Source organism: Onthophagus taurus, chromosome 8 (assembly GCF_036711975.1).
Source record: "Onthophagus taurus isolate NC chromosome 8, IU_Otau_3.0, whole genome shotgun sequence".
In the NCBI taxonomy this organism is placed as follows: Eukaryota; Metazoa; Arthropoda; class Insecta; order Coleoptera; family Scarabaeidae; genus Onthophagus; species Onthophagus taurus.
In genome coordinates, this window is record NC_091973.1 from 310302 (window position 1) to 334852 (window position 24551).

Consider the following 24551-nt stretch of genomic DNA (forward strand, 5'->3'; position numbering starts at 1 on the left):
CACAAGGAAAAATGAATTTTCCAACATATCATTAAAAACAATTTTACAATAACTTTAGAATACCTAAAAACTATTGTAAGTATTTTAAATTACTAAGTTGGCAACAAGTTTTAGTCCTAAATGATTCATCAACCGTTATGTTTAGTCATAGTTTAAATAAAATCATTCTTTAAGAATTTTTTAACAATTTTAATAAACAAAATAACAATAATAAATAAATATGGTTATTAACAAATAATTTAAGGTTGATTCCCCAAATTCGTTGACAGATCATTTTTAAATTATTTTCTCTTTAAAAAATGTTGGCAATCGTGAATGTTTGCACACGTGCTTGTGTTTTTATCTATTCTAGCACAAAACCAAGATAATTTAAAAGGAAATAAATTCTTTTACAATTAATTTATTCTATTTTAGTTTCTCTTCTAGTCTCCGTACAAAATAAAGAAGCCTACAATATCGAGTTTCAAAACACCTTAATGTTATTCAACATCATTAAAATCTGAATATTTTTAGATACATTAGATATTTTTAGATTCTCAAGCTTGATCAAGAAAGTTTTTGCTAATGACAAAGTTTAACTTTTAACATTGGTTCCTTTAAGTGTATCTTTTGAGGTTGGGTTGGGTTTGGTTGAAACTCAATTGAGTTTCATACTCATTATTAGGAGCATTAATAACCTTGCTCCTCATGACTTCATCAAGGATTATATATTACGGTTGTGTATGATGCTTTCTATCACCAGGTATTCAAAAGATGCATTTCTAAAGGCAATATATCGCTCTCTTAAAGCTGTTGTGATCTTTTTTGATATTTTTTTGAAAGTCCACTCTACTTATATAATCATATACTATATATTTTTTTAAATATAAGCATCTTTTTATGAGTTTTTTATGTTTCCTTTTTATGTTATTCTTTTTTTACGTTAACCTTATTTCCCGCCATTCCCATTATGAGTAAATGGGACATTGTATTTTCCATTTTATTTTTCAAAATTTTACAGCCTTATTATTCGTTCACAATTCAATCCGTCGTAAATTTGTGTTAAATTCTGACCCGTTTGAATCGACAATCGTTTCAAACAATTGATTTCCCTATAAATTCTCATACAAATTGTGTTTAATAACTCACTGTTTCAAAATGACGGTCAAATTTTTATGCATAAAATGAAAAAATGGATTGTAGGCAACCCAATTAACACAATTTTATCAAAAATTTGCTAAGTTTAGAAATATTTTGAAATTTTTGTGATTCATATATATATATATATATATAATTATCTCATTGAAAAACAATTTTTATCTAATCAAAAAAAAACAGACATAAAAGGGTCAATAATTTAATAATTAAACTTATATTAAGAGATAATTTTTACGTAACTTGAATGAAATAAATAACATGACAAGAAATGTTGGGACATCGTTTCCGTTTTGGTGATATTATGAAAATGATAAAGACGGAAGGGCTGTCGAAACGTCGACGTGCAGCGTCGGTTATAAATAATATACACCCTTCCAGTCGATATTCTAGGTCTAAAAGCGTCCGTAACTCAAAGCAGGGTGGGGATTTCGTTATCGTAATCCAAGGGTGTTTCGTCACATTCCATTTAATAAAATAGTTTTAATCCAGTAGTCCACGGTAGTTCTAGGGACCCTATAAAAAAATAAAGACAAATCAATTCTTATCTAACGAAGACTGATTCCAAAAAAGACCCGGCGCCGGTGTAAAATGAGCGTGGAGCCGCAGGACGATGACAGTCTAAAATTAGGCAGCAGGGAGAACAGTACCGGTAAAGATCTCAGTCAGTCGAGAAGTAGTATCAAGAGCACAAAAAGTATTGAAAAGGCGATTAATTCAAGTACGGGAAGTTTGCGGGCTGACAAAGACGTGCATTTCGGGAAGGAAAGTGTCAAATCGATTAGTCCCGATCATTCCGCGACAGTTTCACACAAAATAATCGCTAACTGGCGTAACGCTTGCAGCAAAACCAAAGATCGCACAAAAGATCTCCTAAAGCGGTGGAGGACGCTCCCCGAATACGAAGACGCGGAAGGACATAAGAAAAAAATAGGTGCTTTGGAGAAAGACGAAACCCACCGGAATGGTTCCGGCTGGAGTGTTCATGTTTGGAGTAAGTAAATAAGTTCTTTACACAATATCGATTTCTATACCATTCATTTCCATTGTAGCCACTTGGGTTGATAGACTTACAGGAGACGCCACTGATTTTGAAGACGACGACGAAGTATTCCAACCTAAATTAACTGCTACGCAGAGCAATAAGTTTTTATATTTTTTTAATACCCTTTTGGATCATGATCAGGACAATCTCATCAGTGAAGAGGATTTTGAAGCATTTATTGAAGTAAGTTTTGTGGAACCATGAGAATCCAAGGCAATTAATAATCAAGTGGCGACCAAATTAAGTGATTTAACATATTCATAAATTACATAATATTCTTTATATTTACATTTAATAATTGACGCAATTTTTTGTTTACGAGCAAATATATCAATTTGATTAAATTCGATAAGATTTTTATAAACAAACAATATTTTTATTGCTAAATTTGGCAAAAAAACGCCACAATTAAAGCCACACATCACTTGATCATATTTTTAATAGATTCGTTGTTTTTTTCCTTTTAAGATATTATCATGCAATTAACCTTGAAGATATTTTTTATAATTTTTGAGGAGATAACATTTTATTATCATCAAGGTTAAGATCTCTGTTATTTTTAATTTAGGTGATTATCTTTTTTTGTTAAAGCGTCTTCGCCATTTCGCCGATTGGTCAATAAACTCGCAAGAATACAACACATTGCGGGAGGTTGAACAAGGATTCATTGAAACTTTTTTACAAGACTTGGGCGATGACAAATTCGGATTCACCGTCAATGATCATAATTATATTACGCAGGATGGTTGGCTTTATAAATGGGGATGTTTGATACTCGGTTGTCGAAATCTCTCCGATTTTCCCGTTTGGTTGCAATATTTCGTGAAAATATTATTTCAAATTATTAATAAAAGTGGGAATGGGATTATTTCTCGCGATGAATTAAAATCGTTTTACTCATCTGTACTTGGATTTGAATCGACGAAAGTTGATGCTACTTTTGATGTTGCTTATCGTATGTTAACCTCGGTAATATTTTTTTTTGTATACACTGTACATAAATATATATATATATATATATTTTATATATAATTTCTTTTTAGAATGGTGATCATCCATTAACATACAGGGTATACCAATTGTGTTTTGCCAACTACCTCTTAGCTCGTTACCCAAACGGACCTGGTCAATATATATTTGGAGCAATACCTACGTTAATAACATCGGCGTTATTTCCGATTGATTATTCAGCTTTGAACACGCAACCGGAAGATTTGGAGCAATATATCCCGGATCAAAAGTCAAATAGGCGTAGCATAATAGTGTAAGAAATCTTCCTTAAAAGAAATTAAAACCAAAAATTGTGGAAGCTTTCGTTCCGTAAACGCACACCCTTCCATGCTACGTGCACTTCTTAAAAGGTATTTTCTATCACAAGTGCACCTTTAACCAAAATTCAAAATATAACGTTAAAAAAAATAATAATGAAATTCTAAAGCTATGTGATACTTATTATTAAGCGTCATTGACGTTTTTTCTTACTTACTGCTCACTTTTACCCTAGAATTTAAATGTTTGTTGAATTGAATTAATGGAAGTGAAAACGTATAAAATTAAAGTCAATAAAAAAAATTAATCAAAATGTATAAGAAACAATAATTATAAGTTAATAATTGTTTATTAAGATTTATTATGGTTTTGTTGTTATATTTATAGGTTTAAATAAATTGGATGCAGAAGAAAAAGCAGTCTTTTTTTTAAATTTTCGTTTAATGAAAAATATAACAGAGTCATGTCATAAAAATAATATTAAAAATTACTTTAACCATCTTTGTTTTGATAATAATAACATTTACAAATGTGGAGGTTAAAAATAATTCTATTAGAATAATATTTCTATTATTCTCGTGCAGAACTGAATCTATCCCTCTCATTTCATTGTAATTTTTTTAATTACGTAACAATAAAGCATATTAGCGATGATATTAGACGAGTACTCATTAATCATTTCGTTATCTTCCCTTGTTTAGCACAAACGTTAATTTTTTTTGTTACGATCACATTTGAAATGTATTCTCCGTCTTAATTTGTATAAATACGAAATATATCTGTATATATAATATATGTATGTATATCTATTTAAAAAATTATTGTGCCGTCAGTTGACAATAAGACTGATATACTTTCCTCATAGAATTTTGCTCGTAACATCTTTTAAATAACATAATTTCCAGATAAACAGGAAATTAGATCTCAATTCATATTGTACGTGTTATCTTTTTTATATACAACTTTTTTATGAAGAATAATTCATAATTAGATTCTTTTTCTGCCAATTTTTTTTCTTTCTATTTAATAATTTCTTTTTAAAATCTAATTATGAATAATTCCGTATATAAAAACCTTACCAAAAAAAATTTTAACAAATAACAAGATAAAAATGATTTAAATTTCGTATTAAAACGTAAATAATATTAATGATAACGATATATTACATATGTGCTGCTCTTAAAATTATTATATAAAATATATAAAAGACTAACTAACAAGTAACGAAGTGGTTTTTTTACGCTTAAACGTTAAACAATTCCTTGTTAAGAAGCGCTCTGTTACATGGGTCTAATGGCGACAAGATCCGAATGATGGCTATGAGCGTGATGTAGATCGACACCGGTGCTAATCGAACCGTCACTTAGGTCTTGATGTATTCTTGATCTTCTGGTTCGTTTATGATGGGTAGGATGACATCGACAATCGCAGTGCATTACGCACAAAGCCACCGATGTGGCGAGAGTTATTATAAATGGTACAGCAAAATAATGTATTATAATAGCTACTTGTTCATCTCGTTTATAATGTGTTAATACCACGGTTCGATTTTCTTGAGAATGATGACATGGAAATTCGGTGCCTTCAGTACCATACATTTCAGTAAAATTTTTGCAGAGAACCGATGGAGGATACCCACATCCTTTTATATTTACTAAAAGCACAGCATCTTCGGTTTGATTGGGGTTTGCACTAGAATCATTATAGCTGACATAGATATGCGTACAGTGGTATGTGTCACTTGTGCAACCTTCTCTACAAGAACTCCAACTACAATTAGCTAAACCAGTTAAATCTTCACGTCTAGTCGTCACACAATTAACAGGTTCGGTAACAAAATTCGATGCAAGTGTTGATATAGCTGGATCAACATAAAGTGGTACGAGAAATAGTAAAGACGAGCCGGCGGTTATTGCAATTATAGCCAAAACACTGGTTGAATAAAATAGCGCCCTTTCCCTACATGATCTGCTCGTTTGGACACGGTTACGTTTTGATAAAGCTAACTCTTGTATCTTACGTTTTCTCAGTTCTTCTTGTTGGTCTAGAAGCAGCTCTGAGCTACTGCTTCTCATGTTCGCTAGCACTCTAACATCACTAAATAACGAACACGGGGTTTTAAACTTTTTTAATAACTTCACTTCTATTCGTACTGTATATAATGATCCATTGTCGTCAAAAGACAACCTGGACGAAAGAAAAGCGCATGCTCCCCAATACTCCCTCCGAACGGTTTTATTTCAGAGGGTTGACACCTTTAGTGAGACTACTAGAGATATTGACGAGTGATCTACCCTCTTTTTTTTTTAGGCCAACCCAACCTTACTAATCACTTTTCAAAAAAAATACTAGTATTTATACGAAAACTAAATCAACAAACTTCACCTCTTTATTGATTTCTGGTTTTCTCTAGAGATTACAAGTTAAATAATGTTTTTTGGGGGTTATGTACGTGTTCATAACAAACAAATAATAATTTTTTTTTTAAAACTTGAGTTCTTTCGAGTTTTTGGGTCAACGCAAAAATCCCCAATGGGATAGATTTATGAAAAAATACTTAGCTACCCATGTCTTTCTGTCCTTTTTGGTTTGTGTACTCGTTGGTCGGCATTTCCTGTACAGAACGGATTCCTTGATAGTGAGGACTCCTCCTCCATATGGCAGAGAGAAATGTTGAAGTTTTTGCCACAAACCCATTTCATCCAAAAGTGATGGGAACAATAAATATTACAAGATATAATATATTATGAAAAAATAGGATTAAAAATCAAAGAAATTGTATAACAATTGTAACAATGTTATACAATTTCTTTGCTAAAAACATAAAATGAATTGTAGACAACCACACAATCGAGCATGCATGATGAAACATCTATCTGGAATAATTTGTGGTTTTTGTGGTAACCTAATTAATAAATAACCTTATTAATTCATTATTTTTTAATAATAATAACTTTTATAATTAATAGTACTTCGTAATATTAATAAAAGTATGAATCGTTCATTATTATTTTTTTATCAGTTGGTATCAAACTGTCAAAACATAACCTAAAACAATTTCTCGTAAATTTTTTTTCAAAAAGAAATTTCTTCTTGAACAATTCCGAAATGTCGGATAACGAAGATTACATGTCGGATAAATTCCTTGAAGAATGGTAAATTAATAACCACGAAAGAAAAGCAAATCTTTTATTATTTTCACATTGCAGCACCAAATCTGATGTAAGACCGGGGTTACTTTTCAAACAATCCCAAAAAAGATCTCTCGACCAACACAAAAAAAGCTTAAACGCTAAGAAACCTAAATCGTACAAAGAACAGGAGAAGGAAACCAGAGAAATCGGTTTAAATACAGCACTCCCATCGAGTAACGTAGGTTTTAAATTATTACAAAAAATGGGTTTTAAAGAAGGTGAAAGTTTAGGTAAAAGTAGTACAGGGATTAAAGAACCAGTACCAATCATTGTAACAGAATCTTCTTCTGGTGTCGGTAGAGAAAAAGAAAACAAAGATGTTTTAGCAAAAAAGGAAGAATTAAAAGAAAAAAATTTGGAGCAAAAAGAGCAAGAATTCAAGCAAGCAATTTCTGAGAGGAATATGATGTATATATTAAGCAGAGATTATTATAAAGCACAGAGGGCTTGCGAAGAATTAGATTCAAAAAATGATATTTTAACACCAATTAAGGAACATTTTTGGCCTTTATTAACCATTAAAAAACTGAAAGAAGCTGAAAATAATAAAGATAATGATGAAAATGATAACGAGGATGACAATGATGAAGAAGAAGAAGAAGATGAACCTCCGGAAGAAATTACAAACGAGAAACTAAATGAAATTATAGATTATTTAAGAAATAATTATTTATATTGTTTATATTGCGGGTTTTGTGGCGATGACGTCGAAGAATTAAATCGAATTTGTCCTGGACCGTATAGAATAGATCATGATGATGAATTATAAGTAAATAAAATAATTAAAAATTGCGCGTTTACTTGGTAAAATCCCCTTCTCAAAAGTCGATTACATCATTAATAGGATAAAAAGCCAATTGTAACAAAAAGTCATTTATTTTTATTGAAATATTTATAATTTATATTACAAAAACTATTGTATTTATTAAATAAAATGAACATTGAAATGGAAATGAAATTATTGTGAACCTGTTGAGAATAAAGCTAAAAGTCCTGAAGCAGCACCAATCGAAACGGTATAATTAACAGCAGGACTTAATGATCTGAACAAATAAAAGCTAGCAAAAATAACAATAGCTAAATAAAGAGCGTTGTTGTAAAAAATAGAAAATGTGGTTGCTTCGAAATCAGCCACTTCATTTTTCTTCCATAAAATACGTTCGTTCTTTTCTTTATTGCTCATTTTCTTATCTTCAGAGAGTTTTTTCGTCATCTCCCTGGTTACGGCATCTTCACGTTTAACAGCAATTTTGTGTTTTAGAATATACTTGGTGTTTCTGTAAGCCATAGCTAACAAGTACATGGAAATGGCAGTTACCACGCAGAATAAAATCAAGGATGTAAAAATATCAATCATGTGAATTCTCCAAAAAAGCCATATGGGGACAGCAGAGACGATGAAAGCGTTTCCATAGAAAAGGGCTGAAGATTTCGTGGATACATTTCTGCTAAAGTCTTGTAACAGAAGTTCCTCTTCCTTTGTAAAACCTTTCGCTTGGTGCTTCGACATTTTTCTTTTCTTTTTAATTGATGTAAGTCACAAAAGTACACTTGAGACTTCGAGAGAAACCGAAGTATTGTTAACGAGTATCGACGTATACTAAATGAAGGAAACGGTTTGTAGTTACGACGCGCTACTTTTCGGTTCCACGTTTCCAATCTAAATGCCACTTTGGCTACAACTCGTTTCCAGATTGCGACTTTATTACGGAGGAGATTAGGGTCAAAATCCTTTAATGATTATGGAGATACAGCGACATCTGTCGAATTTAAAGTATTATTTATATATGCCTAAAAGAAAACTTAAAACTAATTGAAAGTTTATAAAATAGAGGGATATTATCTTGATTAAAATGTTATTTTTTAATTAATTAGGTAATTAAATTCTCTAATTTAGAAGGTTTAGGTTATATATCTTCGTATTTTCGGTTGCCTACGTCCAAAAATTTTATCATTTTAAAGATATCAACTATTGTAAGATGAAAAGAATTGAGTAAATTTTCACAAGATAACACTGCTTCATTTATTCAAAAGAAAATTATTATTACTTTTTTTCAGCACAACTTCTATGTAGCAGCAGCTTCAATGTAACTGCGTTATATAGTTGTCGAGGCAGTGGTTCATTTTTTGAATAGGGTAAGGATAAAGTAAATTTTCTGCCAAAATCTTGCAGACAAGTTACATGAGAAATGTTAAATATTCCTGCTAATTTTCTAGTGCTTGGGTCATTTTCAACTTTATGAACGACCGCTTGATCTATTTCAGGTGGTCTTATTATTGGATTTATGGTTATTTTCCTAAGGTATAATAAAACAATAGAAAGATAAAGAAAGCATAATACGATATCAAAATTTATACAGGATGTTCAAACAAAAACTTGCGGAAGAATCAAGAAAAAAATTGAAACCCTATAAAGTGACGCATTTTTGGCTACATGTTTATTAACATTTTTCGCTTATTTTGCCCGCTGAAATATCTGCACATCGTTCATTAACACCCTGTATAAAGTATAAAAGTAGGGGGGAATTTATAAAATAGGCAAATGAATAATCAGTGAAATGGTTAATAAAGTTGCCTACATTTAGGTGTAAACAGAATCGAAACAGTCTTATTTATAAATATCGATAGTGATACAAAGAGAGTAATATTAAACAAACACAAGATAAGTAATCAAATCGCAAGTAAGAGATAAAGCAGAAGCAGTACCCAATTGATGTGATTAAAGTGTATCAGTGTGAATCGAGTGTTCGAGGCGATAGCGTTCTCGGGGTTGGGGTACTCGCGATAAAAGTGTACAAGTAGTAGAAGATCGGTTTTTTCGAGGGGTAACTTGAGCCGATTGTCACGGATAGCGGAACAGTAAATCAGGTGGCGCCATCTGGTCAGGGACCAGGAGGCTGGTGCTACTTGTCAGCGTAGGAACCACTACAGGTGTGTCTCCGGTCATGCATTCCTGAACACAGAAACGCGACGTCAGGAAAGGGGCTCCGGGACGACGACGACGACGACGAACGTCACGGAACGGGCAACAACGGGTTACGGGTAACAGAACATCGAAATCGCGAATCGGGGACTGAACCACACTGAACAGTCCGGTGTCCCCACAGTCCACGGTCAGTCTACGGAGAGTTAACTACCGACCAACAAGTAACTAAAAAAGAATTAATAAAACAAAACAGACACAAAAAAAAGAAAAAAAAAACAAATTTTTTTTTTAATTAACCAATAAAAATAAATAAAAAACCGGACGATTCCGGACGCGTCCGGCGTCGTCGTTTTCTAAAGTGAAGAAGAAAATCTGTTGTGCGGAGGTGGGTGTCGGGAGATTTTTCTTATTATTTTTTCTTAAAAAGATAAGTGTCGGAAGATATGGCCCTAAATCCGGATGAGTCGGGTAAACAGGTGGTAAGAGTTGATCAAGACTCCGAAACGGACCTGCAAGCTCTTTTCGATACCGTGTTGAAGCCGGATTCAAAACGTCCCCTTCAAGTGCCGTGGAGTATGCGGAAGTTGCCCGATTCGTTTTTCAACCCGCCATCGACCGGTTCGAAATCGATCAACCATTCGCGCGAGAACTCCGTTGATTCGGCATTCGGATCAACCACTGGTACAAATTCTTCAGCTACGTCAACGGGTGCAACAATTAACCCTGTACAACCAGTTCATCATAGGGCGCATAGTTCTCCAGCGTCCCTTCAACAAACATACGCTGTCGGACAGCAACAGCAACAGCCGGCCCCGGCCCATCACCACATCAAACAAAGGTCCTATGACGTTGCCACTAAGACAGAAGATGCGACCCCGTTGCCCCCCGGTTGGGAACAGGCTCGTACGCCGGAAGGTCAGGTTTATTATCTAAAGTAAGTAGAATACAACAAAAAAGATATAATAACAAAAATAAAAAAAGGTTTTTTTTTCAATCAATTCTTTTTTCTTTCTTTTTTTCATTTTTTTTCTAGATAACTAACACATTGAGTGTTATCGTTGATTTGATGATAGTTCAAAGGATTAAGGATAAGAATTGATTGAAGAATCTCTCTTTTTTTGTTTTCTTTTTATTTTATTATTGTTTTTGTTTGTATAAAAAAAAATGAGAAAAATAAAAACGTTGGTGTCTTGACTGCGTATTTCCTTTTGGCGAGAGATCTCCATCTTGCCACTTCGCGCTCTTCTCGGGCGCACACGAGATATTTTTAGAATTTCAAATCTCCGCCGCTTCGCGTTTCTACACCGACGGTACCTCGGACGTCGAACCCTCTGGTATAACTTTAAGTTAAAATAATAACGCGCCGCAAAAAAGAATAACAAAACCCTACGAGTTACGCCGAATATATTTATAGAACAAACTAATATTACGACTATTTTTAAATCTTTCAGTCCATCTCGCTTTTTGTCCTCTTTTCGTCCCTTTCGCTTAATTCGTTTCATTCTTTTGTACATTTCGTTGCTGTTCTAAACAACAATCGCATTCGCGTTCGTAGTCCGCGCCGCCGTCCTCTTCGAGAGAACGCTTTCTAAAACGGGGCCTTCGTTTTGTAACAACCGCTCGACGAAGTTGCACCGCTATACGTTATGTAATGTCCAGCTGATACGCGGAATATTACCGAGAATAAGGGGGGGCCCTCGGTGGAATTCCGAACGCCGGGTCCCGTTTCTGTCCCAGATCGCGCCTCCAAAAATACGGGATTGTTTTGCATTCTCTGCACAATTTCCAGTTCAACGCAAAAATCAAATCCACTAACACACATCTAGTTTTCATGTCTATACCAAAAATATTTACCACGACAGAGATAACTTTTAAGTAAAAAAAACTCATTTTGACGAAGAAATTTGTTGTCTTCTTCTTGTAGACGATAAGAAGTTGGGGAACAACATGTTATGATATTATTATTATTATATTATTATTCTATTAATAATATTAACTAAATATATTTTATTAACCTTTCTTGTTACCCTTATTAATCTTTCATGTCTTTAGCCCGTGGACATTCCATCTTACCAATTTTGGTTTTTGCATTGGTGATGGATTGGATTGGATTGGCAGATGTGCTCGCAGCAGAACTTTCTCCTGCTTTTCAACATTCATCACCATAAACAACATAATCTATTATATCCAGAATCATCATTACTGCAAACTTTTTCTTTTTAATGAAACATTTTTTGGCCCATCGACCATAGTCTTTCTGCCCGGGATAGTCTTAGTTTGAATTTGGCTTCTTCTTACTTTGGTGATAATTTACGTAGAAGGTGTAGCGCGTGGTGACGAGATTGGGTAGTGATAAAGAGGTTTTCAAGGTATTAATAGGGAAGTTGATGGCATCATTATGGGATTAACATTGTAGACGGAGATGGATTGGAGCTCGTTGCTATTATTAAAGAGTGGATTTTGCGGGTGTCGGATACGTGTGATACATTTAAGAGCTTCTAGATTCCTCTAGATATGTGCAGTGCATGTGATTTTTGATCTTAATAAAAATCACAAATTTTAACATTTTATGAATTCTTCCCCAGTTTGATCTGGTTATGGATAATATCTTTTTGAATCATTACACACAATGTTTGTCCATTACTTTGTTCTGCAACATCGATTTTTATAGCAAAAATAGTCCATTTAGAGATTTTGAGCTTTTTTATTTAGCACCTGCAAAACGGTTACAGCTAGAATTGAATTAATTATGAATAATGCTTTTTTGATTCATTATAAACAATTATTATGCATAAAGCTTTCTTCCATTGCTTTCGATGTTGAGATATAACCCAATTTGTTAATTAAAATCGTAATTTTTGTGTTTAGAAAGTGGTGTTAGCTGTATTTGATCTGAGTGTTAATAACATCTTTTTAGTCCATTACAGACATTTTTGGTCCATAACATTTTTCTGCTTTCGTATTGGTTTTTGAGTTATAACTTATAACCTTTATTAATAAAAATCGTGAATTTGATTTGTTTCTATTTCAAAATTTTGTAACGTGAAGTTACGATTGGTATGGCTATCAGATATGAAGTAATATGATGAAGTCTGCTTTGTGCAACTCTGTGTGTTAGTGCATAATTAAAACAATTTCATTAAATTTTAATAAATGTTTTTGGCGACATTTTTTCGTACTCCGCAATAATTTCTTGAAATAGAAATTTCCCTTTGTGTGTTTCCTGTATAAAAAGCTATAAAAACGGTTGAGTTCTAAATCAGCAATTTCTCACTCGGTTTTAGTACCTATTAGTTTCCTAATAAAAACTGCAAACAAGCAGTTAACGGTCGTATTGCAGGTTTTAGTGTTTATGAACTGTTTTGGAAGACTGGAAATAGTTCTTTTAAATACTTCTTTCTCTTCAGCTAAAGAAGGGTTCGAATTAGTACTCTGGTCAGCTTCGGAAAAGATCTGAATTTCTTATTAATGCACCCTTAATTCTTCTAAGGCTGCATTTTTTTGATTAATAATTTAGGTTAAATTTTCCTTTGTGCGTTTCCTGTATAAAAAGCAATAAAACTCGTTGAGTTCTAAATCAGCAATTTCTCACTCGATTTTAATACCTAAAAGTTATCCAATAAAAGCTGGAAACAAACGGCTAACTGTGTTTGCAGTTTTTAGCGTTTATAAATTATTTTGAGAGAATGGCAATAGTTCCATAACCGCATTTTTTTGGCAGAATAGAATAGTGATTCTATGGTGGTATGTTAAATCAGAATAACCTTGTAATATTTCTTTGGGCCAATACAAAACACAATGAAGATCCTTCCTCCTAAGAATTGCAATGTTAATATTAAGAAAGTGTTTGGAACCAACGTAATTCTTACCAGAATGGTATAGAGGAGTCAAATTGAGGACTATGAAAAATCGGAATAATTAGATATAATAAATCAGATTTGAATTTCATTTTATGGCAAACAATTTATTTTCCCCGAAATTAATAAATATCTAAGAAAAATCAAGCTAAATCTTTAGCTAAGATTGTAGAGCAGTCTCAGCCTCACGCGAACTCTGCTAAACTCAGAATAAAGTTTATATGTTTGAGGTTGAGACGCTAAGATATTATCTATATATATATTTTATTGCGATATTGTTATATAAAAAGAAATTAAAAGAAATGTTTTTATTCTATATGGGGAATTTGTAACCACAAGTTAATAAAAATTCTTTCTTTAAAAGCTGCAAACAAGCAGTTAACGGTCTTATCGAAGTTTTTAACGTTTACTGAACTATTTTGCTTGAATGAAAAGAGCAATTTGGGTTATAAAACCGAAAAATGCGATTACTCCGGTGCAGTATTTAATGCGCGCTATAAAATAACTAAAAATACATTGAATTGGTACACTACCGTTGATTAAGATTTTTACGTCTCGCAATTCAGAATTAAATTCCATTCGTACAAACAATCCCATTTATATGTTTTCCATTCTGCATTTTAATTGTTTTGTTATTTCCATTTTCCAATAAATCTTTGGTTTTAAGAGTAACCAACTAAAATTTGTTATACCCGTCAAGATTGAAATGTAGCATTTTAGAGAGAGTGTGGGTGGCTTGGGAAAAGAAAAATATTCAAGTCTAACAATAACAGATTGGATTTCTTCATCACTCCAATACGCAAACGGAAACATGATAAACTTTTGCTGCGGTTTGTTTTTTTAAAAAATAATTTATTACACCGTAAGCACGTGAAGAAGTCTCAGAGAGAAAACGCATCTTACTCTTATTATCAACGGTTTATTATTTACTTTTAATGCGATATTAACTATCATACTTCCGGGTTAGAAAATAAACTTTTGACCCCGTCAGCTATTAAAATACAATCGTCTTCGTAACCTTTTAAGTAAATAGCTACGTTAATGTTAATATCGATATTAGAAATTGATAACCTTGGCAAAGTGAAAATAGCCAAAACGAGTTCTTCGAACACAACATCATAATAAACTTAACCTTACTTAAATAACGATAATTTAAACTTTTAAGAAACCTAGAAAAACTTTTTTTTAACGCAAAAAAGAAACTCCTTATATGGATTTTTTTTAATACGAAATAATACTTATAAATAATGTAATGCGATGTAACAACGTTCTTCGTAACGCGAAACGCTACGAAGAAGTTACGCAAAAACCTCACGAAGTGATACTAACTAATAGGAAGTAATACAGAGGCAATAACGAAACGTTGCGAAGTCAACGTTGATACATGAGATATATATGAGTCACATTTCTAACTGCTGGGTTTTTAGATTTTCACGTGAACCGTACGTGATCACAATATTTCCTTGTTTTTTTTACCTTCAACATTATTATAAAAAAAAGTTAAATTATAAAATGTAAATAGTCTTTGTTTCAAATCACTTCGCTTATTGATTACGATTATATCTATCTTGACCATAATATATATTTATGCTCAGGTTGTAGTTAAAACAAAAATAAATGAATTTAATAAATATATAAACTGGTTTTTGACGTATTTGTAGATTTAATTATATTCAGTTTGGTGACCTTGAGAACAAAGTAGAAAATCTCGTACTTGCGTATATTGATAACCAAAAAATCGTCTTGCTTTGAATGTTTATCGACACGTTTGTTCCCAAACAATAAAATTTTTATCAAAAAAAATTTTTAATCTAATCGAATACAGCAATACTGCGACGTTCGCTTTGAAGCGCCGCCCGTGTAATTTCTCGTGTATTAAATCGGCGACAAATCGAATCGACAGTAAATATTGTAATTGTAGATACAGTTAGTCGGAGAAAAACGGTTAAGTCTGGTCGGGCGTAATTTTTTTCTTGGATATTTCAGTTAGTTCTAGCGGTGAATTGGTTTTGTCGCTAAAACGCTTCGTCAGGGGACGACGCCAGGTAGCCTCCTCAAAGCTTTTTTTTTCAAAACGTCTTTTTGAGATAAGGACGACGGTTCCATTCATCTTATCTAAGACGTTTTCGAATCTACCTTCGCCCAGGTAGATTCTCTATTATCTTTTTTTTATTATTTTACTTGTTTCGGGACCTGCTATTCTTTTCTTTGTTGTCAAACCGACTCTTTTAAAGGTGGTAAAAACCTCCAAGGACAGGAACATTTCCCATCTAATTTTGTTCCGATTTTTTTTTCGAAAATGTTTGGAAATTTTGTATCTTGTTTATAAAAGTAACATCTGGTACTATTGTTATACGACATTTTTAGATATTTATTAATCATATCAAGAATGTTTATTCATCTTCTCTTGTTTATAGCACGTGCGTGGACGATGATGAAGCGTAACGCAAATTCCAACAAACTTTTTATTACTAATCGAAATTTTCTATTTTACGAACAAACTTCAATATGTTGTATGTGTATTCGTTTACTAAATTCGTTTTTAGGTTCGCTCTCTTGCGTTTTATTGGGGGAAAAGTTATTTTTGGGTTGATTTTGCTTTTGGGGCACGTGGATGAGTGCCACGAGTCAACTTTTCGTTCAAGCAAAGAAAAACGTTTTCAGATAACACAATAAATATTTAAATCACTTAATACATAATTATTTGTACGTAATGTTTATTATGAATACGTTTTCTAATACATGGTATTAAATAGGATGTTGTGGTGAGTCATTCGAGGGGTTTTACTCGTCATTCGTAGTTATTGATTTTCACAAAAATATATAAATATATTTTAGTATGAAAATTTTCGCTTTGTTCCTGATGATTAATTAATTAAGTAGAATCCGAAATCGGTTAAAAATACCGAGAATGTATTCCCTATAGTGTTTCTAGATGTATATAGCTGCCTCGAAATCAAACATTCTTAGCTCCAAGCTTCGTTGACAGTGTTTATAGAAGGATATAGCATTAATGGATCTGCCTCGGAAGCAAACGACCTCGGCTTAATTAGCTTCTTTATGGTCATTTACAATTGAAGGATTAAAACATACATTAACCAGTATTGGGTATTAATTCCACTGCCTCGGTTGCAAGCAACCTCAGAATCAAACATTCTTAGCCCCAAGCTTAGCCGATAGTGTTTATAGATAGGGTTAATGATTCTGCTTCGGCCGCAAGCGACCTCGGCTTAATTAGTTGAAACCAAATATTATCAGCCTAAAGCTTCGCCATTAGTGTTTGGAGTTGAAGAATCGCGAGTATATTTTGAATGAATGGCCAAAATCATAGTGTTAATGTATTTCTTATAATAATAAATAATAATAATATATAGATGTAATTAAAAATGATTTTATATGCAAATTCGATCAAGAAAACAAACGGAGTCTAAATGTAGTTTTGATGAGTCATTGAAGGGATGTTACTTGTCACGCGCAGTTGTTAATTTTGATGTAAAATTGACCCATATAGAAGTTTAAAAAAAGATTGTAAACAGTTGAATTTTTTTCGTAATATTGAGGTAGAAAATTGTTGATCATGCGCAGATATGATGTTAAAATAAAATCGGCTAAGAACGGCGGACGCGCGGCGACCGTTTGCGGTCAAAAATTACGTAATAACGCCTTTGTTGTTGCGCTTGGTATATTTAGAACGACGCCGGCGGTGGGGACGTTTATCAATTTCTAGCTACTATTTGTGAATGGAACGAAATGATTCATTGTCACGAAAATATCCTCTCTCTGAAAAGAACATGGCGCCAAGAGTTTCAGATGCTCGATCGTAACGTTTTGACGACGGCGACGATGTTCGACTTTCGACGCCGGTTTTAATGACGAATGCTATTGTTTTTAGATCTTACTCGTCGCGTCCCGTTATCTTCGCGACATAGATAACGTTATATGGAAACAATCGAGGTGTTTATGTTTTCGGTGAAGGTACGAGAAACGATTTCGAACGATGGAGATTAGTTTCTTTTTTTTTTGATTTTTCCTCGTCGCATCCACGGCTATATTTAGCGCCCGTTTCGGCCGTTTCAGTCTCCATGTCGGGCCTTTTTATTATCATATTTTTTCGGAATAGCACACCGCGGCCTGTCGTGTGTATTTTTTCGTAAATAGAGTGAGTTATTATTAATTTTGATCACGTATAAATAGCGATAAAATAAAAGAGTGGCAGATTGCCAGTAAATGGAGAAAAAAACGTTAAGGCGGGACCCAGCTATTTTCGACTACCCAACAGGAAATAACAACTTTACGAAGAAAGCCCAATAGATATATAGGCGCGCGTATTTACGCCGCACAGAAATAGACCGTAATATATCCAATATATAAATAATCTCCACTTTTAACTTGCCCTATCTCGGTTATAACACTTACAACTTCTTCACTTTATATAGAATTATATTATGATTTAACCATCAGGAATTACAAGATTACTCTTATTTTCGGTCAAATTTCATTTGGCAGTATGTTTATATACAAATAAAACTAACCTCAATTTAATTTAAAAAAACGTAAATAATAACATCAATCTTATTAAAGTTAGTTTAGTTTAAATTAGTTTTTTGTAAAAACTTTTTTCACAAGAATGGAATGCTTCTAGAAGGTTTCTTCTCGTTTCTTTACAGTCATATCACGCGCACGACGACATGGGAAGACCCAAGGAAGACCCTGGCCACTCAGGCAGCCGCACAACAACACCAAAGCGCCGAGCAACTGTTGACAACGCATCAAGTAACATCTCCAACGCAAACAAACAGTACAGGTATAAAAAAATTCTTTTCAATAAAATGTTCTCATTAGTAGTTAGTTATGTATCGAGGTAATCTTTTTATTACTTCGTTATATCAGCAAATATAATTTTTTAAATACTTACACTTACTTTTATAAATACTTATTATTTTTTTTCATTAATTTTTTATTAAGTTACAATTACATAATTTATATATACATTTACATTGTCCACTATTTAAAAACATATATTTGAGATTTGAAAATTAGATATTAAAACATTGCAATATAGCATTATTAAGAAGCCGAGACAGCTGAGTTGCCAAGGCAGTGGTTCCAGTATTTGAAAAATAGATAATAAAACGTATCAATGGAGTATTACTTATAATCCGAGGCAGCTGGGTTGTCGAGGCAGTGGTTGTAGTATTTGAAGAACAGATATGAAAACGTATGAATACAGCATATTGAGAAGCCGAGGCAGCTAACTTGCCGAGACAATGGTTCCAAAATTTGAAAACTATATATTAACATATCGCAACACAGCATTATTAAGAAGCCGAGGCAGCTAAGCTGCCAAGGCAGTGGTTCCAGTTTTTGAAAAACAGATAATAAAACATATCAATGCAGTATTACTTATAAGCCGGGGCAGTGGTTGTAGTATTTGAAAATAGATATGAAAACGTATGAATACAGCATATTAAGAAGCCGAGGCAATGGTTCCAGAATTTGAACACTATTTATTAAAATATCTCAATACAGTTATGAGCAGCAGTATTTGAGAGCTGCGGCTAAGACGAAAAAATTAAATGTTAATTAGTTATATCAATTTTTTACAATTTTCTTGATAAGTATATCGAAACAAGTTCAAAGAATAATATTTTTAATATCAATCCTTGCCATTTTTTACAATAAATTATCAGATCTTATCATATTGAATGATCGTATCAAAAACAATCTAATTTTTATTTTGTGATTATTAATATAAAATTGTTGAATTTTCGGTAGGTGTAAATGGAAGTTCGGACGTAGAATTAGGACCATTGCCGGAAGGATGGGAACAAGCACAGACGTCAGAAGGTGAAATATATTTTATAAACCATCAAACGCGCACAACGTCATGGTTCGACCCAAGAATACGTACGTTTTCATTTCTCTTAACAAATATTAACTACTTGTGCATGTCTTTTCGTAGTGAGCGGGGTCATGGGGACCAAAGTCCGAGTTTAGTCCGAGCGGACCGTAAATGTCGATTGATCTTCGGTCGACTTTCGGACCTTAAAAACCCGTCGTTTATTTTTGTTTGTTTTTGTTGATCATTTCTTGTTCATTATTTCTTGTTGATCATGTCTTGTTAATTATTCCTTGTTGATCATTTCTTGTTAATTATTTCTTGTTGATCATATCTAGTTGATCATTTCTTGTTGTTTCATGTCGCCGAAATTTAAAAAATAAAACTTTTTGGTCCGCTCTGCGACAAATCTTCAACATCTTTCTACTTTTTTGACTAGCTAACACACTTATCTTCAACTCTTTATATTTATTTATTTATTTTCTACTTTGGAGATGGGGAAAACGTTAACACGCTTGGAATGCATTTTATACTCACAGAAATATGGTTGTGGATAAGTATTTATTTAGTTAATTTATTTAGGGGGATTTTGGGTGCAGTAATTAAAATTGCAGTGAAATCTGTCTTTAAAGAATTTTGTTATCGCTCGATTTTATTTTTTTTTAATTATGGAATGTGTGAAATTCTTTAAATAGCAAGTTCAATTTCTAAACGTTTGAGATAAGAAAGCAATTCGATCTAAAATCTCGTTTTAATTTTTTTTAAGCAATAAATGGAATTAATTTTCTATAAATACAAGTTGGTGGGAAACGGTTTATTAAACTTTTTTTCAATGCATCCTACGCAATTGTGGTCATAAAAAAATAATAATTACAACGGTTAAAACGCGTTGAAAGCGTTCATAAAAGACTTCGCCGGTCTTAAACAATTATAGATATTAAGACTTTATAGTTATTAAGACTTTATAGATGTTAGGGTTTTATGAGCGTTTAAAGCTTGAATGGATTTATTCATGAATCGATTTAATGAATGACAAACGTTTGAGGTTTCGAAATGTTTGTAGTAATTGTATAAAATTGATTTTTATCGTTGTGTGATAGATTTCACTGCAGATTTAAAATTGAAAATAAAACAGATCAAGCTGAAAGAAAAGTTGCCCTTTACAGGTATGTGGGTTGATTCATTAGTAGCGTTTAGAGCCATTGTCAAATTTTTATAAGAAGCAGGTAAAGACTTAAAATAACAGTATAACTATTTTATAATAGTCTTTGTGTTTCTTTATTTGTTAAACCATCCGTGCTAAATCATGTTAATTAAGAAAACTGTATTTTAAAGAATATAATTTATTAATTATAGCCCAACACGTGCAACGTTCGCAAGTGCTCGGAAATCAATGGGTACAAGGTCCAGTTTCTCCCCAATCCCGATGCGACAAACAATCAAAATTGCGTTTGCAACTACTCCAAATGGAACGTGAACGTTTGAAACAACGGCAGCAGGAAATACGAAGGCAGCAAGAGTTGATGATGCGAGGAAGCAGTACCGAATTGCAAATGGACCCGTTCTTATCCAGTTTTACCGAACATACTCGTCAGGAATCGGCCGATAGCGGACTGGGTATGTACTATTTTGAAACACACCAACAGCAATAGATGTCTACAACATGTAAGCTCTGTTTGCGCTCGATTTTTATACTATAACATTGCGGTCTCTATCTGTTAAGGTATGGGAACGACCCTCTCGATGCCGCAGACACCCGAAGACTTTCTTGAGAACATCGATGATAACATGGAGGTGAGCAGCGACAGTCACACGATGGATACACCGGATATTTCTCTCAGCGAGAACATCGATTCAACAGACGACCTCGTGCCCTCGTTGCATCTTGGCGAGGAGTTTCCGAACATAGAGGACGTCCAATCGTTGATAAGGCCTGAAAATCTTATTTGGTTGTAAAACTTTATTTTTTTTATATTCTTTCGCGTCCTCTCCCGTCGCTATATTTCCGTCGATCAACTCTTCTTCTCATTAATTTTTTTTCTAAGAGCTTTTTATTTTTCTCTTTTTTATTTTCTATTTTCGACGCATGATACATATTGGAAACTCGTACACGGTAAGTTTACTACATTTTATTTCTACGGAAATGACGATATATTTTTTATTTTGATACCTTTTATTCATTATTTTTTTAGCGAAAATATATCGCCCTTTCTTTTATAATTTAATAACTTAAATAAGAAAAAATATATGTATATACAGGTTGGAGGAAAGTCTAAGAAACATTCAATTATTTCAAAAAAATCCTTTGTTATCTATACTCTAATATTATCTCTTAGGTTTTAAGGTTTAAATTATCTTTAAGTTTTAAGTTTGCTAAATTAACTGGGATTTTTTCCGGTTAATTTAGAACCCAAAACAAACCTTTAAATCACTTTTACTTATACATTAAAACAATCAAATGATCTCCTCTGTTCAAAAAATTTTTTTAGATGTAAATATTGAAATATATTTATACAAAAAAAATTTTATTTTTTTTATATTTTACAAAATTGAAGCGAAGTTGTAAATATTTGTTAAAAAGAAATTATTATTTTGCGGCATAAATCTGCCTTTTAATAATGTGATAGTAATATAATGAAAATCAAACGAGTACAAAAATTATTCAAGATCACAAAGATTGTTGATATGTATAAAATGGTTATTCTCAAGAAATTATTTTTATTCTTATCAAGGTACAAAAATTAATTACTAAAATTGTTTGAACTGATTGAGTGTTTCTTTACTCTGCTACATCTTCGTATGTAAATATTTGTTGAGATTATTATTTAGAAAAATTCATTGTAAGTGACCAATCAAAGTTGCAATCATAAGCAATCAAAATATATTTAAAAAAACGAAACGGTAAAGTAATACGCTTCTAAAAATGCAATAATAATTAATAATCGATTTATACACGATGTTAACAAATAATTGTTAAAGTTCTATATTCATATAAAAATACGTCGCGACATACATATTTATGGAAACGTTATTTTTTAATGTTGGGTATGTTTATCATACATTTTATAGTTTGTAACTTTTTATCTTAGTTGTTGTAGTATATAAAATTAATCGAGATTTAGAAGCTCCAATCAAAACGAAAACGAAAAAAAATCAAAAAATTATTTTTTCTCGTAATTTATTTTCTTATTTTTTTGTCCCGTTTAAAAAAAGAATAATAGCTATTAAATGAATATGCCGAGCCTCTTCGTTCTGTGATTAGACGGAATATAAAACCTTTTTTGAAAAATCGCAATAATGCCGAATTAAAAAAGAAAGAAATATTGAGTATTATAAATATATGTATACACATTTATAATTATATATTTACATGTTAGTAGTTGAGCGTATACGGTTTTCGTATACGTTTTTTTAGCTGTTTTTTTCATTTTCTCATTTTACATTTGTTTTTCTTTTGTAAGTTATTCAACGGCACGCCCTTCTCCTGATAGGAAAAGACGCGCGGCTGTTACGAAAATGAATCAAAATTAACTTTTAAAAAGTTTTTTATAATAACGTACACACTTTTTGAAAAAAACACTGTCGTTTATGCTCACAACGTATAACAAATCCATCCATATGAGGTGCCTTTACATTTTTGTAAATATATTGGACAATATATTTTGTAATCGTTAGCGTTAACTAATAATATACATTTATTAAAAAATGAATTAACATTAGGAGTGCCTTCAACACTTAAAAAAATAATTTAAAAAATCTTTACAGTAGATTTTATGTAGTACTAAGCAAGTTTGACAGCAATGATATTTTTACCATAATTTTTTTTATATAAATATATATATATTGTGTAAATTGCATCACCGTCGTGTTATGGTTATGCAATTTTTTTTATATATATGTTTTTATGTTTGGAACAATTATAGGCAGTGAACAATAATAATAATTATTATATTAAAAAAATTAAATGCTGAAGCGATACAAAACTTCTTTCTAAACCGAACCACTTTCAATAAAAAAAATTTTGTTCGGTTCGATTTAGCGAGTGAGGTCTAAACGCGTTTTTTTTTCTTTTTTACGATATAAATTGTTCTTTATAGTTAACAATTAATCGGATCAAACGAGACGGTTGTTCTAATTTTTTTTTCTCTGTATATTCATATTACATATACTTGTGGTGAACTATATCCGTGTTTGTAATGTGCAGTATCTTTTTAGGGCCTTACTTGTATTATATTATACATCTGATTTTATTATGTACATTTTGATAAGTTAACATTTTACTCATCTAATTTTATTTTATTTTTTGTTTTGATTTATTATTTTTTTTTTCGTCTGCAGCTTAGCAATGCTGCAAATCCCTAAATATTTTTCTTACATATTTTTTTTCTCTCCTGATATTATGTATGTAGTAGCCATGTAATGTAAATAAAATACAGAATTTAATTTATCGTTGTATTATTTCATATAACCAACCTTTATGGCGTCAATTGTCTAATAATCTAATCTTTTATTCTTCCGTATATATATATGTAGACTTACAAAAAATTAATTTTAGGCAAAAATGCCTCTTTAGATCATTTCTTCTTCATAATTAATAATAAATTTTTAAACTCTTTTAATGTTAAGGAAGGCAATGATGAAATTTGGAGATATCAAGACGATATTAAGAGATAATGGAGATGTTGAAGCAGGTTAAGTATCGAGAAATGTTGAAAATTTAGTTTATTATCAAGTTGATTTTTGCATTTTGAGGTCTACAGCATATTAGTCATCGGTTGATAGAGGTAATCTGGATAAATATCGCCTATCAGAAGCCTTCATATTTATATTACAACATTAAATTCATGAACCATAAGATTTAAGAGTGTATTAACTCATCCGTTTACATAACCACGTTTAAAAAATTATTTATATCAACAACCACAAAAATATACAATGATACATAAAATGTTTTCAGTACTTGTTTGCCTCGGCTTGAGATGCTTCAAATTGCTGCGTAAATACATATTTTTGTCGATATTTACGCATCTGGGAGCAAAAGGCAAAGAGTTAGTTAAATATAATTTTGGTATATACCCTAATTAACAATATTTGGCGGAAATAAGACATGTGAAAAGACTAAGATCAGTAATAGGAACTGGTTCTTAGGTTGGTAGTTAAAAATTGGACTTGTATTAAAAACGATGATGAATTCTATCGATATCAAACTTTAAAAGAATATTATTTCATAAATAAAATGTCTCTTCTCCATCAAAACACCATTTGGATATCTAAAAAAAATATAAAT

General features: G+C 32.1%; 5 protein-coding genes across 7 annotated transcripts; 3 read left to right on the forward strand and 2 right to left on the reverse strand.

Moving 5' to 3' along the window:
• The first annotated feature begins 1682 nt into the window (after positions 1-1682).
• Positions 1683-3864, forward strand: LOC111414240 (uncharacterized). The gene is made up of 4 exons (XM_023045525.2): positions 1683-2128; positions 2187-2362; positions 2771-3148; positions 3223-3864. Exons 1-4 carry the CDS (start codon positions 1726-1728, stop codon positions 3445-3447), a joined length of 1182 nt encoding a protein of 393 aa, XP_022901293.1. The 5' UTR covers positions 1683-1725; the 3' UTR covers positions 3448-3864.
• A 619-nt stretch (positions 3865-4483) lies between these two features.
• LOC111414241 (tipE homolog 1) lies at positions 4484-5919 on the reverse strand. Its single transcript, XM_023045526.2, has one exon. The coding sequence runs from the start codon at positions 5521-5523 to the stop codon at positions 4729-4731; it is 795 nt and encodes a 264-aa protein (XP_022901294.1). The 5' UTR covers positions 5524-5919; the 3' UTR covers positions 4484-4728.
• A 550-nt stretch (positions 5920-6469) lies between these two features.
• On the forward strand, positions 6470-7434 carry LOC111414243 (G patch domain-containing protein 11). Its single transcript, XM_023045529.2, has 2 exons — positions 6470-6603; positions 6658-7434. The coding sequence occupies exons 1-2, from the start codon at positions 6557-6559 to the stop codon at positions 7409-7411; spliced, it is 801 nt and encodes a 266-aa protein (XP_022901297.2). The 5' UTR covers positions 6470-6556; the 3' UTR covers positions 7412-7434.
• Positions 7435-7499: 65 nt separating this feature from the next.
• Positions 7500-8317, reverse strand: LOC111414244 (translocon-associated protein subunit gamma). The gene has a single exon (XM_023045530.2). It carries the CDS (start codon positions 8150-8152, stop codon positions 7601-7603), a length of 552 nt encoding a protein of 183 aa, XP_022901298.1. The 5' UTR covers positions 8153-8317; the 3' UTR covers positions 7500-7600.
• A 676-nt stretch (positions 8318-8993) lies between these two features.
• Positions 8994-23707, forward strand: LOC111414250 (Transcriptional coactivator yki). Of its 3 annotated transcripts, none has more exons than XM_023045538.2 (5): positions 8994-10502; positions 18093-18229; positions 19201-19332; positions 20621-20881; positions 20988-23707. In XM_023045538.2, exons 1-5 carry the CDS (start codon positions 10012-10014, stop codon positions 21218-21220), a joined length of 1254 nt encoding a protein of 417 aa, XP_022901306.1. In that variant the 5' UTR covers positions 8994-10011; the 3' UTR covers positions 21221-23707. The 3 variants fall into 3 exon arrangements, with proteins under 3 accessions (XP_022901306.1, XP_022901308.1, XP_022901309.1); XM_023045540.2 differs by having other exon boundaries at positions 19201-19272; XM_023045541.2 differs by having other exon boundaries at positions 20621-20929; positions 20988-21079.
• The last annotated feature ends 844 nt before the right edge of the window (positions 23708-24551 follow it).